The sequence below is a fragment of the Lagenorhynchus albirostris genome, chromosome 1 (genome assembly GCF_949774975.1).
Source record: "Lagenorhynchus albirostris chromosome 1, mLagAlb1.1, whole genome shotgun sequence".
NCBI classification, from domain to species: Eukaryota; Metazoa; Chordata; class Mammalia; order Artiodactyla; family Delphinidae; genus Lagenorhynchus; species Lagenorhynchus albirostris.
The window spans coordinates 53,651,523-53,668,767 of NC_083095.1; the positions used below are offsets into that span (position 1 = coordinate 53,651,523).

At 38.5% G+C, this 17,245-nt stretch overlaps 1 protein-coding gene across 1 annotated transcript; it reads right to left on the reverse strand.

The window, feature by feature from the left end:
- Nucleotides 1-15,034: 15,034 nt before the first annotated feature.
- LOC132530385 (Golgi-associated RAB2 interactor protein 4-like) lies at nucleotides 15,035-16,939 on the reverse strand. Its single transcript, XM_060167573.1, is given in 3 exon segments — nucleotides 15,035-15,381; nucleotides 15,384-15,860; nucleotides 15,892-16,939. Coding segments are annotated over 3 exon segments (1,773 nt in total). The 3' UTR covers nucleotides 15,035-15,133.
- Between the last annotated feature and the right edge of the window lie 306 nt (nucleotides 16,940-17,245).

Consider the following 17,245-nt stretch of genomic DNA (forward strand, 5'->3'; position numbering starts at 1 on the left):
TACTCCAAGCTTCTTCTACCTTAGGAACTAGAAAAAGACAAACGCTTATATTCAAAGCAATCAGAAAGAAGCAGATCATAAAGATAAAAGTAGAATGTAATGAAATTTAAAAAAGAAAGATAATAGAGATCAATTAGACAAAAAACCAGTTATTTGAAAAGATCAATAAAATTTATGAAACTCTAGTAAGATTGATGAAATTTTTTAAAAAATTAAAAAGGGAAGACAAAATTACCAACACCAGGAATGAAAAATAAAGCCTCACTTCAGACCCCATACACATTAAAAGGATGGTAAGAGAATATTAACAACTCTTTTCTGTAACTTGAAAATTGTGATAAAATGGACCAATTTTAGGAAAGATGCAAACTACCTAGCCTCACTCAAGAAAGAATACACAACCTAAATGGTACCATTTTGTTAAAGAAATTGAATTTGTAGTGAAAAATTTATTTTAAAAAATCTTTCTAAAACTGGAGGGATTTAGTGGTGAACCTTACCAAACATTTAAGGAAAAACAATACCAATTCTACACAATACCTTTCAGAAAATTAAAGAGAATAAAACACTCTACCCACAAATTTTATAAGGCCAACACTATTATACCAAAACTAGACCAAGATATAAGAAAACTACAGATCAAGATCCCTCATGAATATGGATATAAAAATCCTCGCAAAATATTTTAGCAAATCAATTCCAAAAGACAATATAAAAAGAATAACACATTATAACAAAAGGGTAAGGTTTAATCCCAAGAATACAAGGCTGGTTCAGGATTCAAGAATTGATCAATAAAATTAATATTAACACCATATTTTAAAAAATCATACAATCAATTCAATAGACGTGGAAAAGCACTTGACAAAAATTCAGTATCTATTCATGAAAATAAAGCCACACATCAGGAATAGAAGGAAACGTCCTTAACTTATTAAAGGACATATACAAACGTATTAAACACATCATATTTAATGGTGAAAGACTGAATGCTCTCACCCAAGATTGCAAACAAGAAAATATAATACTGGAAGTCTTAGTGAGTTAAGATTAAAGGGATACAGATTGAAAAGAAAGAAATAATAATGTCTCTCTTCACAAATGTGGTTACCTCCATATAAAATCCCAGAGGATCTTTAAAAAGATTCTAGAACCAATAAGTGAATTTTTAAAAGTCTCAAGATAAAAGGTTACTATACATACAATCCATTGTATATACAATCCATTGTATGTTACTATACATACAATCCATTGTACTATACATACAATCCATTGTAAGTAATAGTTACTTGAAAAACAAAAACTCTACCATTTTCAATAGAACCAAAAAAATGAAAGTTATATATTTAACGAAAACACATGTAGGTTTCTGTATGCTTACAATTACGTATTTACTGAAATAAATCAAAGACCAAAATAAATCAAAAGCTATACTGTATTCATAGATTGGAAGACTCAATATTGTCAAGAACTCAATTCTCTGCAAGTTAAACTAGAAATTAAATGTAATATCAATCAAAATGCCAATGGGAGTTTTTCTTTTAAATGTGTATCAACAAGCTGATTCTAAAATTTACATGGAAAGACTAACAAATTAGAATAACCAAAATAACTTTTAAAAAGAATTAAAAAGTTAAGATGACTCACACAACCAGATGTCAAGCCTTACTATAAAGCTGCATTAATTAAAGACAGCATGCTATTCCCTAAAGGATAGACATATAGATCAATGGAACAGAATAGAAAACCTAGAAATTGACTCACCAAATATAATCAACTGATTTTTTAACCACTACATAATTGACACCAACAGATTTTTTGAGAAAGACATTTCAATAAAGATAGTCTTTTCAACAACTGAAACTTGAAAAATTGGATGTCCATACGCAGAAAAATAAATTTCAACCCGTGCCTCGAATCTTACAAAGTTAACTCAGAATGAATCTCAGACTAATGTAAAAAATAGAACTAAAAAACGGATCGATGAAAATCCAGGGAAAATCTGTGTAAGCTTCGTTTAGGTCAAGAATATTTAGATACAATAACAAAAGCATGATCCATAATAACTGGACTCTATAAAAATTAAAATATTTTAATCTACTAAAGAAATGTTATAATAATGAAAAGACACAGACTGAAAGAAACAATAACAATCCTACTCTAACAAAGAGAAATGAAACTTTGTCCACACAAAACCTGCATACAAATGTTTCTAACAGCTTTATCCATAATTGCCAAAAACTGGTTAACAAGGACGTCCTTCCCATGTGAATGGATAAACAACCTATGTGAGATATTGCTCACAACTTAATACTAATCAGAAAACAAAAAAGGAACGAACTATTGATTCACACAACACGAATGAATCTTAAACACACTTTGCTAAGTGAAAGAAGCCAGATCCAAAAACCTGTATCAGGGTTCCCCAATTTGTGCACTACTGACTTGTTAGGCTAGGTAATTGTTTGTGCACTGTAGAATATTTAGCAGCATCCCTGACTTTCATGCGCTAGAGGCCAGTAACATCCCCTCCACTACAGTCAACAAAAACATCTCCAGACGTTGCTAAATATTCTTTGGAAACAAAATTTTATCTCATTGAGAACCACTGGTTGACATATTGTATGTTTCTATTTATATGACATTCCTGGAAAAAGCAAAACTATAAAGACAAAACAGGTCAGAACTTGCCAGAGACTGGGGAAAAACAAAGTGGTTAACTACAAGGGAATTTGCAGGGAGACTTCAATGGGGCTGTTCTGTGCCAAGGCTATGTTGGTGGATATATTACTCCATGCATTTTTCAAGCTGTACACCACAAAGAATGAATTTTACTGTTTGTAAATTTAAAATAAATTTTAAAAAGGATGTGAGATGAACACAAAGTCAAATACAGCGATATAGGAGCCTAAATGTATTACAAATAAGTAACGTGGCCACGATGTAGAGAATGGAAAAGAAAAAAACTGACTTTAGTTAACTTTGGAAAACAGTATTTTGACTGGGTATTATAAGGCTAAAGACAGAACAGTAGACAAATAACGTACTACAGTTAGTAAATCTGTTTCTCAAATGCATATGGGTTAGGAGATCTGAAGTTAATTTATGTATATAATAGGGCTGAAAAAATAAGTTAATTGCAGATAATGAGAGACAGCTTTCTCAGTGTCAAAGAAAGACAACTGCAAATACTGAAAGCGAAAGGCTAGAATAAGACCTATGGGGTTGAACTATAAGTAGAAATATGATGAACTTATGGTTTTTAATATATTATATACAAATATTTAGATACAGAGAGAAATCCAAATATGTTTTTTATGTATGTGTGCTTAATCTAAGCTTAGTCTGTGAGAGGTCCTGGAATCAATGACACCCTAGCATCAAAGAGCACACCAAGCATTCAGACCTTAGTGTTTAAACATTAGATCTTTCCAATAAAAACAACTTGAGATTCCTGGTGAAGTATTTGATTCCAGGTCTAGGGAAGGAAAAATACAAAATTAGTGGAGCATCTTATGGTTTCAAAAGTAAGAAAATGCTCATAAAAAGATGCGAACACAGAAGACTATGTGAAAGAGCTCCAATAACCAACCTGGATAAATCTTAGCAAAAAGATAAATAATGATAGTATTATATTATAACCCATAGAATAATGTAGATATTCATGCAGACAACTAATATAAATGAATAATTAGATAAATATATAAAAGTGAGAGAAGAGATAGCTCTTCCTTATAAAATAAATCTAATTAATAAATGTATAAAAACTGAAGAAAACTTTTAAAATTTCCACTGGGACTCCACAACAATAATTATTGATGGCGAGATTACATGCTAAAATTATTATGCAAACTTTTGAGTAGAAATTAAGATCTAGGATATTTGTATAGTGTCAAAATATCTTCCCCCAGGTACTTAATCAATACAGAATGTAGAAACAGTAATTCCAGAGCATATAAACCTGTCATATACTACATCAAACAAGTGATCAAAGTTAATATCACCAGTTATGACATCTAACATTTTGTGCCCACTGATATGATATACAGAGAAGAACACACCTCTTCTGTGATATTCTTACCAAAAATATTTATATAATCTCAATCTAATCATGTGAAAACATCAGGCAAAATAAGCCTAAAAAGGGACACCTCCTCCAGAGAAACAATGAAATGGTGGAGAGTAGTAATGACTTAGTGTTATTTTTATTTGTACCCAGAAAACTGAAACCATGGACCACTAGCTTGATGACCCTGTGCATTTGAATGGATCACTGAGCTGAGCTGGTCAGCCCTCCACTCAGCAGGGGATGAAGATAAGCTCTCTTCTCCACTCTCTCTTTACAATACAATGGGAAAAAATACATAAAAAATTATTTTTTCAGGTGTACATCTGTGCTTTTCTTTCTCCTCATCCTTTTTAAAATTATCCTACTTCTGGGACTTCCCTGGTGGTGCAGTGGTTAAGAATCTGCCTGCCAATACCAGGGACATAGGTTCCAGCCCTGGTCTAGGAAGATCCCACATGCCACAGCGCAACTAAGCCCGTGCACCACAACTACTGAGCCTGTGCTCTAGAGCCCACGAGACAAAACTACTGAGCCACAACTACTGAAGCCCGCATGCCTAGGGCCCATGCTCCGCAACTAGAAAAGCCCGCACACCGCAACGAAGAGTAGCTCCTGCTCGCCGCAATTAGAGAAAGCCCACGTGCAGCAACAAAGACCCAACACAGCCAAATAAATAAATAAATTTATTTAAAAAAAATTATCCTACTTCTTTTTTATCCAAGATTACTCAGGATCATTAAAAAGACAGAACAAAAACTGTGGGACTACTACTGATTCTCTGAAACCTTTAAATGTCTTAGCGGCAGACAGAGAAGTCACTAATCATCAGAGAAAAACTCATTTCTTCTTGTACTAACTTCAGAAGGTGAACCGAAAGTTACCTTCAACTGAACATTCACTTTCAACATCAAGGCCCAGTGAAAGACTTTGAAAATGGATTTGGAAATATTTAATTAGAGCTAAGTTCTTTCAAGGACTTTAGATCCTTCTGATAAAGATCTAATAAAATAGTGTTAGACTGAAGTGTTTGGATATTTTAAGCTCAACAAATAGCCTGTTCAATTATTAAGCCTTTCTCAGTCCCTTAAACTATAATCAATAATCCCTCATCCCCGGGTTCATCTCAACTCCAGAATTTATATATCATTTATTGTATTATACCTTGACCCCACACTTTACTTAGTACATAAGCCTGATCTAAGATCAGTGAAGTCTTATCTGCCTAAACCATCACAGTGCTTTGACTAATGCCTTGTATATATTGGAGGACAGATAAAGGTCTACTGAATACAATAAATTGTCAGTAGTTTTATTACCCTTTCTAGCAAGATAACTGCTATCTCTATCTCTATACCCATAATTTTACCTATATCTAGTATCTACCTATCTATCTAGATATAAATATAGAGATGTAGATATATAAATGGGTATAGACACAAATCTGCATCTGAATTACTTCTTAGCATTTAACTACTGTGTCTCTAAGGATACACAATCTCTATATATGTTACTAAAAGTTTTAGTGGTTCTGCCACAATCACAGGTTATAATTCAGATTTAGAGAGGAGTGCAACAGTGTTACACCAAACGTTTACACAAAGCCATTGTTTTAGGAGAACTTTTAAATAAAAGGTCAGAGGAAATTCGTATACTTAATCATTCACAAATTAATGAATTGGTTCTTTTGGCAAATCAAAGAATGAAATATTTAGTAGAATGTGAACCCTGGAGGGAAAGAATTTCTATTTTGTTCTGGTGTGTTCTTAGAGGCTGGAAGAGTGTGTGGAACATAATGAGGTCTCAATAAATACTTCTGAGGTGAAGGAATGCATGAACTCTAAGAAACATATAAATCAGAAAACAATTTTCAGCAAACCTTCTTTATTCTCTAATCAGAAGTAATAATTGTATATTGCCTGCATGGATTCTTAGCCATAAAATTTTTTTCTTGGATGTTTCTACAACATCCAGAAGACGTTCAATTTGACCCTACCTCAGTCTCAGTAAGGGAAGACAAAAGATGCTCATCTACAGACAGAATCTGATCACTGTTTTTCCACTTAGAGACGAAAAGCTTCCTTTTTACAGACAAAATGATTGACAGTGATGACATCCAATTATAACTTTTTTTCTCATTTGGGGGTACTAGGAGGTTTTCTCTCCTCTCAGCTAGCATGTCCTGCTTTTTATGATAAATATAAAGGAGTATTCTTTATAAAACTAAAGACTGTCCTTCCTATTTGTTCATTTTTTGCATCCATTCTCAAGAGATAATAGATATGGTCCTGCACATACTAGTTTGGATTTCTATAAGTTCACAGATGAAGGAAACGTCACTTGCCAAATGGCCAAAAACTGCACTAGTCCTGCTCAAAAGGTCCTGGCCAAGAACCACTGCAATTCATATCATCTTTCTTTGCCTGTGTCAAAATATCAGGAACATTAATCAGCATAGACATACCAAATGCAACGAAACACTTTTTAAATGCTACCACTTAGAAATCATTTTATATAAAGCACACAAGAGTGTAAAAAGGAACGCCCAGTTGTTCACTCAGTAGACCTAATATCCAGCCATAGCTTTGTCAATTAATTCCTGGATGATGCTTTTTGAAGAAACAACAAAGGTGGCAATTATAGCATGAAAAATAAAAAGGAAATAACTAAGAAAAAACACACATCCATTAACTGCTAAGATCAAAGTGATCTTTCATATAACTCATAAACAGCTTAAATATTAGTAGTTACGATGACTTTCAAGTTTACTTTTGAGTAAGTGTTCACCATAGTATTAATCAGAGACCTTATAAATTGGGTTTGGGAGTGAAATCTGCTAGCATGGCATTATAACACAGATATTTACACCCGGATTTACACATTAGAATTTATCGTACTTCATTGTCACTATGTGTAATTTATAACACCATTCTTATTGAAAAACAAATGAGATGAGGGTAGAATCTATAGTACAGATTGACAATTTTATCATACTTCGACACATCATTCCTAAAATGTGCTAAGTCTCTTGAGTGAAGATATTTATCTAAATAAATTAATCTAATACTATACAAATTGATCATTTAGCTTAGGGATGATTAACTTCCTTGAAAGTGTGAGCAGAATGATTGTGATTTTCTATAATATTTTTTTAATCATGAAATTGTCCTGATATTTTACTTGATATTGGCAACAATCCATCACCACTACCATGTCTTCCAATCTGCTGGATTTATAGTCTTAAATCTACAATTCTTGAAGAATTATAAAATCAACTTTTTAGTCTTAGCTAAATTAGGAGAGAAAAATCCTTCATTTTCTAAACGTCAAGATGTTCTTTATAAAGAAGAGTTTATATCAATTCCACAGCATTACATATAGATACACATAGTTATCATCCTTTTTAGAAGTGTACTTTCTTTAGTGCACAAGTTTGAGTTAGGGTTGTACTGAGTTCATTTTTTTTTCTATGGGATAAAAGGTGCTTTAATGAAATCAATCTTTGGAGATGTAAATTTACTTTTACTGGGAAGGTATCTATACTTTATCCCAATTGCTAAACAGTATTTTCTTTGCATGCTGTCTCACATATAAAATTTTAATAAATTACTGCTTTTGTAAAAGTGCAGTGTTTTCAATCTTGTGATAAACACAGAATTAAGATTTAGTTAGAACAGTGTGGATAAATAGGATAAAAGGAGGAAGAAGAGGAAGAGGCATCAATAGAGCTAGAATTATCGAGTTGGCCAAAAAGTTAGTTCCATAACGTCTTACAGAAAAACCCAAATGAACTTTTTGGCCAGCCCAATATTTATTATTCTGAGGAAATGATAACAGATCTCATCCCCATCATGGAGTTATCCAAATTCTGTCTAACAAATATAGCTGCGTAATCCACATAAACCAACTGAGAGTGCATTTTGCCTTTGAGGAAGAACAGAAATTCAGGAATCATGGTGGTGTCAGGAATAAGGGAGAAAGCATGGCTGGTCTAGGGGGTCAAACTTAGATGTAGAGCCACCAGGCATGGTATCTCAGGATGTTGTACAAATCAGGAAGTCATGGCCTAGGGAAAAAGCCAACAAGAGATAGGGACAATTCTGTAGTTTAAAAAGTTATTACTTCTCAAACCCCAACCTTAATCTTGTCCTGGGATTAGGACTTTAGTATTAATTCTAAACCCAGCTGGTTGGAGACTGTGAGATTGCTAATATAGGTATGGTGTGTGTTGATCAGAATTGGTTCAGTGGTTGGATACGACTGAGTCTAAAGCCAAGGATAGCAGGTGATGGCTATGGAAAGGCAGCAAAGATTGACACTGGTCTAGAATAAATATTAAAGGCAAATTATATGTTGGATGATGGTTTACGGATCTTTTGAGAAGATATATTCCAGTCTAAGTACAGAAGAACAGGCTGATTCTATACATTTTGCCCCAAATTATATGGATAATAAAAATAATAGTTCCCTTTTTTGGGTAAACCATATGTGCAGTTACAGATGCTGAGTTATTAGTATAAGTTAACCCATTAAATCCCCAAACAATGATACAAAAATTACATACAGTTGTTATCCTATTTTAATAATGTAGAATCTGAGACGTAGAGAAATTAAGTGGGGCCAGGGTTTAAATTATGGCCTGTGAATTAGTTACTTATTGCTCCATAATTAACTATCCCAAAATTCAGTAGCTGAAAAAAAAATTATCTTACACTTTCAGTAGGTTAGGTAGTGGCTTAGCTGGGTGTTTCTGATTAGAGTCCTTTAAGAGCCTACAGTAAAGGTATCGGCTGGGACTGCAGTTTTCCCAGGGCTTGACTAGAGAAGGATCTCTTAAACGCTCACACATGTGGCTACTGACAGGTCTCAGAAGATCTCCTTCCAGGCTCACACACATGAAACTCTCCCTAGAGCTGCCTCAAAAACTGGCAAGGTCTTTCAGGCTCGGCAAGCCAAGAGAGAGTGAGAGAAAGCACCAAGACAGAAGCCAAACTCTTTTTTATAACTTAATCTTGGAAGCAACATCCCATCACTTCTTCCATATTCTATTGTTTAGAAGCAAGTCCAGTGCACACTCAATGAGAGGGGATTTCACAAAAGCCTGAATACTAGGAGGTAAGGACTCTTGGGGGCCATTTTACAGGATGCCCACCATAATATGTATTCCTCTGAAGCTATATTCTCAACAAAAACACTCTATCACCTTTCTCTTAATTTTTAAACTCTAACCTCTCCTGCTTGGATTTTTCTAACTACACAGTCATAGATCTATAATATCACAAGCCAAACAGAATAGCTTCATTTTTTGCTTAGTTGATAACTGTCCTTTAGAAAAGATGAACAACTCTGCAAAACGTAGCACGTTCAATCTTCCTGAAGCATATATTTTTCATTGTGTAGCAGGTTCCTGCTATTAAGATAAGAAATAAAATGAAACTGAGCTTTCAACCTTGCCTGTGAGGCAAGCTTTTTTCCGCTGATACTCTCTTTGTGAAACGTAGATGCAAGAGTAAAATCAATGCTTCTTCTATAACAAAACCTGAATGAATGCATGGTGCCTACATTTAGAAACCCCAATGCATACATTTTTAATCTTTATTTTATTAAATATAATAAATTCAAACTTAGGAAGCTAAGCAACAATGCTGTTTTATTACTATCTGATACAGTTGCATTTTGTGAGCAATTAGTTTTTCACGTATTCTGATTTATTAATGTAAAACTAATTTATTTCCTACATAGTACAGAAAGGAAAGAAAAATAAATCCTACAAAGGTCGTAAAATTTTAATAATTTCTTTTTCAAAATAGTAAAGAAAACTCAATTTCATAAATATTTAAATTCTACTTTCCTTTAAAAAAGTATTGGCTCTGCACAATGATATTCAAACAGGCTGCTCTATCTCAATTCTCATTTGGTTTATCAAGGATTTAGGTTTTCTTCAAAGAAATAATTAGTTTCATTTAATCATTTCTTCACCTTGAAAGAGTACTCCTACTAGCATTATATAATGCAAAAATAAAATGTGAATCAATTTTAGCAATAATCTAGAAAAGTGTAATAAGCTTACAGGACTCATTTTATGAAAGTGTGTCAGAACTGATTCCATTTTTCAGTTACATTTTATTTTTATTAAAAATATATAAACATGCTTTTAAAAGGCAAATAGCACTACAAAGTTTATAACAAAATGTAGCTAGTTCCTATTCCTCTCTTCCTGACCCATAAATCTTATTCTCCAACAGCATCCCCTAATACACCTTTAGCTGTTTCCTCAGGCATTTAACATTCCTATATGGTATTTCTTCAGTTTTCAATTTTAGGCAGTTATTTTGTTTTAAATGGAAGACGAGAATTTACCTCTCTTACAAATAACTCACACACAACAGACACACAAGCATACAGACTCCCATACATAGTCCCTATAGCTTCCTAATGTAGTTACATCATAATATTAACTAAATCAATGTGCAGTGCTTACATGGATTCTGATGAGGTTAATACTGCTCACAGTGAGACTAAGTGGTATACTACTGATCTCAGGTGGCCTCGGCCTGCAGTGGCTTGAAGCAGGGTTTTGGTTCCCGGTCAGAGATTGAGGTCGGGTCGCGGAAGTGAGACACCGAATCCGAGACACTAGACCAGGGGTCAGTGACAAGGCCCTGGCCCTTCGGCTTTGCAGAAAAGAATTCCCACAAAGACGGAAGGTAGTGAAATAAGTGCTTATTAGGAGGAAAAGAGTACAGTACGTATGGAGAGAGATACAGGCGGATTCAGAGAGAGTCGCACACTCGTAGTAGTTTAAATCACTTATATGGGGCATTTCTTCCAGGCTTCCTTTAGCCAATCATTTTGTTTTGCCTGGTTCTAAGCCCATATTTGGTTTATCTCAGGATCCTCCCATGTGTGTGTGCGCATCTCTTAGCCAAGATGGAGTCTAGCAAAGTGGTCTATGGGTAGTTGACATCTCTTACTATGGGGTGGTGCCCCCTCCCTTTTTGACCTCCAAGGAGCTTTTTAGTCGGGAAGGTCTCCTTGACTTTGAGAATGAGAAATACGTGGTCTTTTATCTTCTATCTGGGAAGGGCCCAGCCTCCTCTCTCAATTGTCCTGCTATTCTCATCTTGGAGTATCAGTCCACTGGGAACGAATCTCTAACTGCTTACCCTGGGGGTGCCCATCTACCTCCCACCTCACTACGACTGCAACTCTTTTACAACTTCCTGTTTCTCCTGAAGATAATAATGGCTTTAAAACTTTTCATTTCCTGTCCCACAAATTCAAATGCATTTACAAATTGCTGCTAGCCTGTTTTGAGCTACATAAATGTGTATTATACACATACGTTGACATACACAGGATGACATGTAGTGTTTTTGTCACTTGAGACTTATTTCCTCAGGTTCCACTCAGAGATTGTTTCACTCAGGGGCAGTTTTCATCGGGAACTGCCAAAATTTGTCAGGACAAGATGCTAAGTTATAAATCATACAACTTTACATTCAAATATACTATGTTTGTGACACTGCATATACAAGTATACGCCCTTAACACACAGGAATTCAGATAAATTGTATTTTTGTACAATTTTCATCAAAAAAACTGTGGTGCATTTATAATCACGAATTCTATATTACCCAGTACTTTCCCGACTGAAGAGAATGTCCATTTTTTTCTGGGCTTTGATGAGAACTGAATGCTCTACTTACAGTTTGCATGCATGATGGTTGGTAGATTTCTCCGCCTCTGTAAATTTCACATCCTCCATCTCCTTCCCTACCTAGATCTTTCTGGTGTCAGCTGCAAAAGGACACATTCTTATTGAGATAAATCTCTGGCTCTGAACTTTGATGCCACTAAGGCAGTTAGCATAATGGTAAGAGGAGATTACTAGAAGCTATTCTTACACTTCCAACTGGCAAAACTTTAATTATACATGGAAATGACATAAGCCTCATAAATATATCCTACTAAACACAATATAATGTCTCCAACACAGCTTCTTCTTAGCTGGATCCCAAAAATGCCTAGCACACCTATACAAGGAAATGTGACTGTCTTAACCAATAGTGGTTATCTTTCTTTAAAATGTTTTCAAAATCATTTGATTATGTCACCACATTGCTAGGGCCCTTTCCATTCATTGAAAGGGGGAACTGTGCAAGTGAGGGATTCTAAAATTGAAGATTCATTAACTTTAGAGTAAATCCACCAATCCCCCACTCCCTGCCATTTTTATTAAGCATATGCAGCAGTGGCTTCCTGAGAAGGGGATAGGGAAAGTTAACACTTGAGTCCTTGCGTGTCCAAAGACGTCTTTAGCCCACCTTTACATTTAATTATTAGTTGGTTATGAATAGAATTCTAGGTTGAAAATCATTTTCCTAAAGAACTTTGAGGGTATACTAAGAAGTCCAATGTCATTCTAAATCCAGTTCCCTCTATGTGATCTGTTTTATATATATTTTCTTTTGGATGATTTTAGGACTTGTTATAGGTTAAACTGTGTCCTCTTAAAAATCATATGTGAAGTCTTTTTCCCCACTACCTTATTTGGAAGTAGTGTCGTTATAGATACAATTACTTAAGATGAAGTCAATAGGGTTGGTTCTAATCCAATCTGATTGATGTTCTTATAAAAAGGGAAAATTTGGACAAAGAGTAAACACACATAGGGGGAAGACAACAGGAAGAGACACAGAAATAATACGGTCATCTACAAGCCAAGGAGAAAGGCCTGGAATAGGTCCTTCCTGCACAGCCCTCGAAAGAAACAAGCTCTGCCAGCACCTTGATCTTGTGCTTCTAGCTTCCCAAACTGTGAGACAACAATTTTTTTTTAAGTCACTCAGTTTGGGGTACTTTCTTACAGAAGCCCTGGAAAACAAATACAGGACCTTCTCTTCAGTGTTCTAAAATTAGATCATGATATGCTTTTAATTTTTTTTGTTCTGACTTCCCTTTTAATATGGAAACACAGGCCCTTCATTTTGGGGATTCTTAAAATGTCTTTAATAAGCTGCTACCTTCAGTTTTCTGTTTTTTCTGAAATTTATGTTCACATCTGAATTGAAATTCTTAGTTTAGTCCTTTAACTTTCTCATTTCAAATGTTTTTATCATTCTTTTTTTTCACCACTTACTGAGTGATTTCCTCAATTTTGTGTTCTAGCCCTTCTTTGAATACATTTCTACTGTATTAGTTTTAATATCTAAGAAGTCTTGTTTCCTGAGTGTTCCTTCTTTCATATTATTCTGGGTTTGTTGTTGTCTGTATCTTCTTTTTCTTAATTTTTTTTTTTTTTTTAATTCAGAAGATTGGAGGTTTGCATTGGGATCAGTTTGGCAGGTCTAATTGGTCTTGGCTTTTTCACTCACACACACACTCCTGCTCATTTAATAGATGGGTTAAGAGCAGTTATCTTTTCATTGTTCCCTGTCTTGGGAAATCATTCAATCTTTCATCATAAAGTATGTTGTTAGCTGTAGCTTTATTTCAGAATTTCCCTCTGTCAAGTTTAAGAAGTTCACTTCTATTCTTAGTTTTCTGGGCATTTTTATCGTGAAGGATTATTGATGTTTTTTCAAATGCTTTTTCTGCATCTATTGAGCTGATTACTTGATTTTTTTTTTTTTTTTTTTTTTGGCGGTACGCAGGCCTCTCACTGTTGTGGCCTCTCCAGTTGCGGAGCACAGGCTCCGGACGCGCAGGCTCAGCGGCCACGGCTCATGGACCCAGCCGCTCCGCGGCATGTGGGATCTTCCCGGACTGGGCCACGAACCTGCATCCACTGCGTCGGCTGGCGGACTCTTAACTACTGCGCCACCAGGGAAGCCCAATTATATATTTTTCAGTATATTTTTATCATGAAAAAGGGAGAAAAGTCACTATATCCCACCTGAATGGCTAAATGGAAAGAGCTAAACAGTATCAAATGTTGGCAAGGATGTGGAACAACCAGGACTTTAATACATTCCTGGTGGGAATTATTATTTCCACAGTCATTTTGGAAGGAAAATAGCTTGGCAGTATAATCAGAAGCTGAACATACGCATATATTCAATTCCATTCCTATGTATATGCCGAACAGAAGTTTATGTATATTTTTACCAACAGATCTGTATATAAATGTTCATAATAGCACTATTTTAATAGCCCAAAACTGATAACTTAAATCAATAACAAAATAAGTTGTAGTATCATCACACAATGGAATACTGTATAGCAGTGAAAATAAATGGACGATCGCCAGGGAAGTCATGCACAAACCTCATAAATATAATGTTAAGGGAAAGAAACCAGAGTCAGAGTACATACTATGTGATTCCAGTATGTAAAGTTGAAAAAGCAAACAACATTCATCTATGGTGTTGAAAGCTAGGGTAGTGGTTACCCTTGAGTGACTGCAAGGGGGCACTTCCAGAGTTGCAGCGATGTTCTGATTCTTCGCCAGGTGCTAGTTTCGTGGGGTTGCTTATCTTGTGAAATGTCATTGGGTGGTATGCTTACGATGGCACACTAGCTAATACTTGCTGTTCTGATTGCGAGCTAATACCTGGGCAGGGAACAGCTAAGTCTAGATGAGAGTGCTTGCGGTTCTGATTGCTAGCTAATACTTATTTCTATCCACTGAATAGCCCGAGGGGACATGAGTCCTGTACTTGCTTTGTTTACAGACCTTCAGGGGGAATAAGTGTTTATAAAAAGAATAGGGGGATAGTGAAGGAGAGCTTCCCAGACCATAGTCTGACTTTGAGCCATGGCCCTGGGGGGCAAAGCCAGAAAGGAGTGGAGGCCAGATGCAGCACTGCTGTTGGCGCTGAGCATGTGTGAGAGGTGGGGCTGCCCTTGACTGGACACTGGGTCTCAGACTGTGGCACAGCTGACATCACAGAATCCACTGTGAGGCTACAGCTGGGCTTCGGGACCTAGAAATTCAGACAAAACACTGCATGCATTCTCAGATTGTTTGTTTTTTTATTTAAATTGCAGTAAGGAAGCTGAAATGGGCTCTCCAGGGGTATTTCCCTGAGCCCTGGTCCCCTTTGCAGCTCCCAGCTCTAGGTCCTATTGATGGGCTTCAGCGGTCACTGGCTCCATGGTGTCAGATGTCACACCTCCAGTGATCTCCAGCCCCTGGCCACTCTCTGCTGTCTCTACGACGGCCTCCATTCGGGTCCCTTCCACTGGCTTCGCCAGGATGCTCACATATTTATCGTGTGAGGAGGCCACTGTCTTTGTAGTAAGCCTGGCTCTGACGTTCCTGAAGAAAGAGCTGATCCTGCTGAGTCTCTCGATGGTGGGACCTGAACTCGCGTAGATAAGCTCCTGCCCGATTTGTGCGAGGTCCTGGACTCGTTGGTGATGGGAGCACGGCTGATGCCTTTGTGAGCAGTGCCCTGCTTGCTGACCCCCGGGCTGCCGTGGCCTTTGTCCTTTTGGTCATCTCTAGTGGCTCTGCGGCCGCCTGAGCACGGGCCAGCTGCTTTCTGGATGGTCTTGTTCCCCGCTGCCTTGTGGTGGCTTTCCACTGAACTGCAGAGCGAGGGGCTCATAAGAGCTCTGTCCTCTCCCCAGTGCTCCCTTCTCTCCCTTCTTCCCTTGCGGGCCTGGGACACCCTCTGTGAGCTGCCATCCTGTTCACTCACTTTGCCTTCCTGTGGCAAGGTTGAGATGAGGGTCCCCTCATCCTCCTCGTCGGCTCTTCCTTCAGCAGTCTTGCTGGTGGGTTCTGCTCCGACCACAGTCACGCCAGCCTCTGGGGAGAGACTGGTGGACGTGCTGGAAGCATACCCTGAACAGTTCGTGGCACCTGCCAAGCATACCCTGAATTGTTCGCAGCACCGTTTTCCTGCTCCTCGGGGATGTTCTGGCAGTGCCCCCAGTGGCTATGTGGGTTTTCCTTCCTCCTGGACCGTTGCTGGCTGTGGCTGCTGTGGCCGTGCTCTGCTCTTCAGGGGCAGGAGACTTGATCACTGCCACGCTCAAAGCACCCGCTGCGGTGCCTCCTGCCACCCCTGCTGTCTCCACCTTTGTCATTGCCCACGACGCTGACGCTTTGTCAAGCACTGTAGATTTTGCTTTTGCGGTGGCCACATCGGGCATGGTATCGGACTTGTGGGAGTCCAGTTGGATCCCCTCCCCACCAGCAAAAGCTGCAGATGTGGCCCCGGACAGCTCAGAGCACGTGTGGAGGCTGCAGATGCTCACCTGGTCCTGATCCCACATTTCTTGGAGATCCTCCACTGCCGGGCTCCTGCCGTCCTCCTCCTCCTCCTCGAACACAGGCAGGCCGATCATGTCCCAGGCTGGAACGGCATAGGTGTGGCTAAGACTCTCCACTGGTGGTCGCAGGAGGTAAATCAGCTCTTCCCAAGAGGTGAAGAGGTCTTCCTGTGCGTCCGGAGGGGCACACAGCTGCAGGTACCAGGAGCGGCCAGTGGCAAACTGCACGCGCAGCTGTTGTTTCTCGCGATTGTGAGTGGAGATGCTCACGAACGTCAAGGGAAGGAGCCTGGTGAGCTCTAAGGTCTTTGCAGGCTCGTGGCTCTTGCCCTTGGCGGCCTGGCTGTGCTCAGCATGCTCTTCACAGCCGGTGGCCCATCGGGCCAGCAGCATGGTGTCTGGGAGTGGGAGGACGGGGCTGCTGGATGTGATGCCCACGGTCACCATGCAGACACAGTTGTGCACGTCAATCAGGTCTCCCCTCTTCGTGATCTGGATAAAGTCGCTCTCGAATATCGGTGCGTACTTGAAGATGTCATATTCGCCATTGCGCAGTTGCTGCTGCAGCTTCCCCGTGGTGGTGTTGAGCAGGCCCACGCTGGTGCTGCTCTGGGCCGTGTGATACGGGAGCAGAGAGTCCCCACTCATGGCTGCCTTTGATCATGACAGGCAGCGCGGTTAAGGTGGGCCCCTGGCTCTTCCCTCCCTCGGCCTCACTGGCAGAAGAGCGAGCTGCGGTGCTCGTAAGTCACACACAGGCGGCCCTATGGCAGGTCTTCCAAGCCCGCCCCACAGGCCCCACCTTTGCCTCAGGGTCTCCCAGAGGCAGGGGCGTGCGTAGGGGTACAGATGATCACAGCGGGGACGCTGTAGGGTGCCTGGACCCCAGGCTGAATCTCTTCAAGTGTGTAGAGAGGTATGGTAGGCTCCCCCTCTGCCTCCCCTCACTTCTGC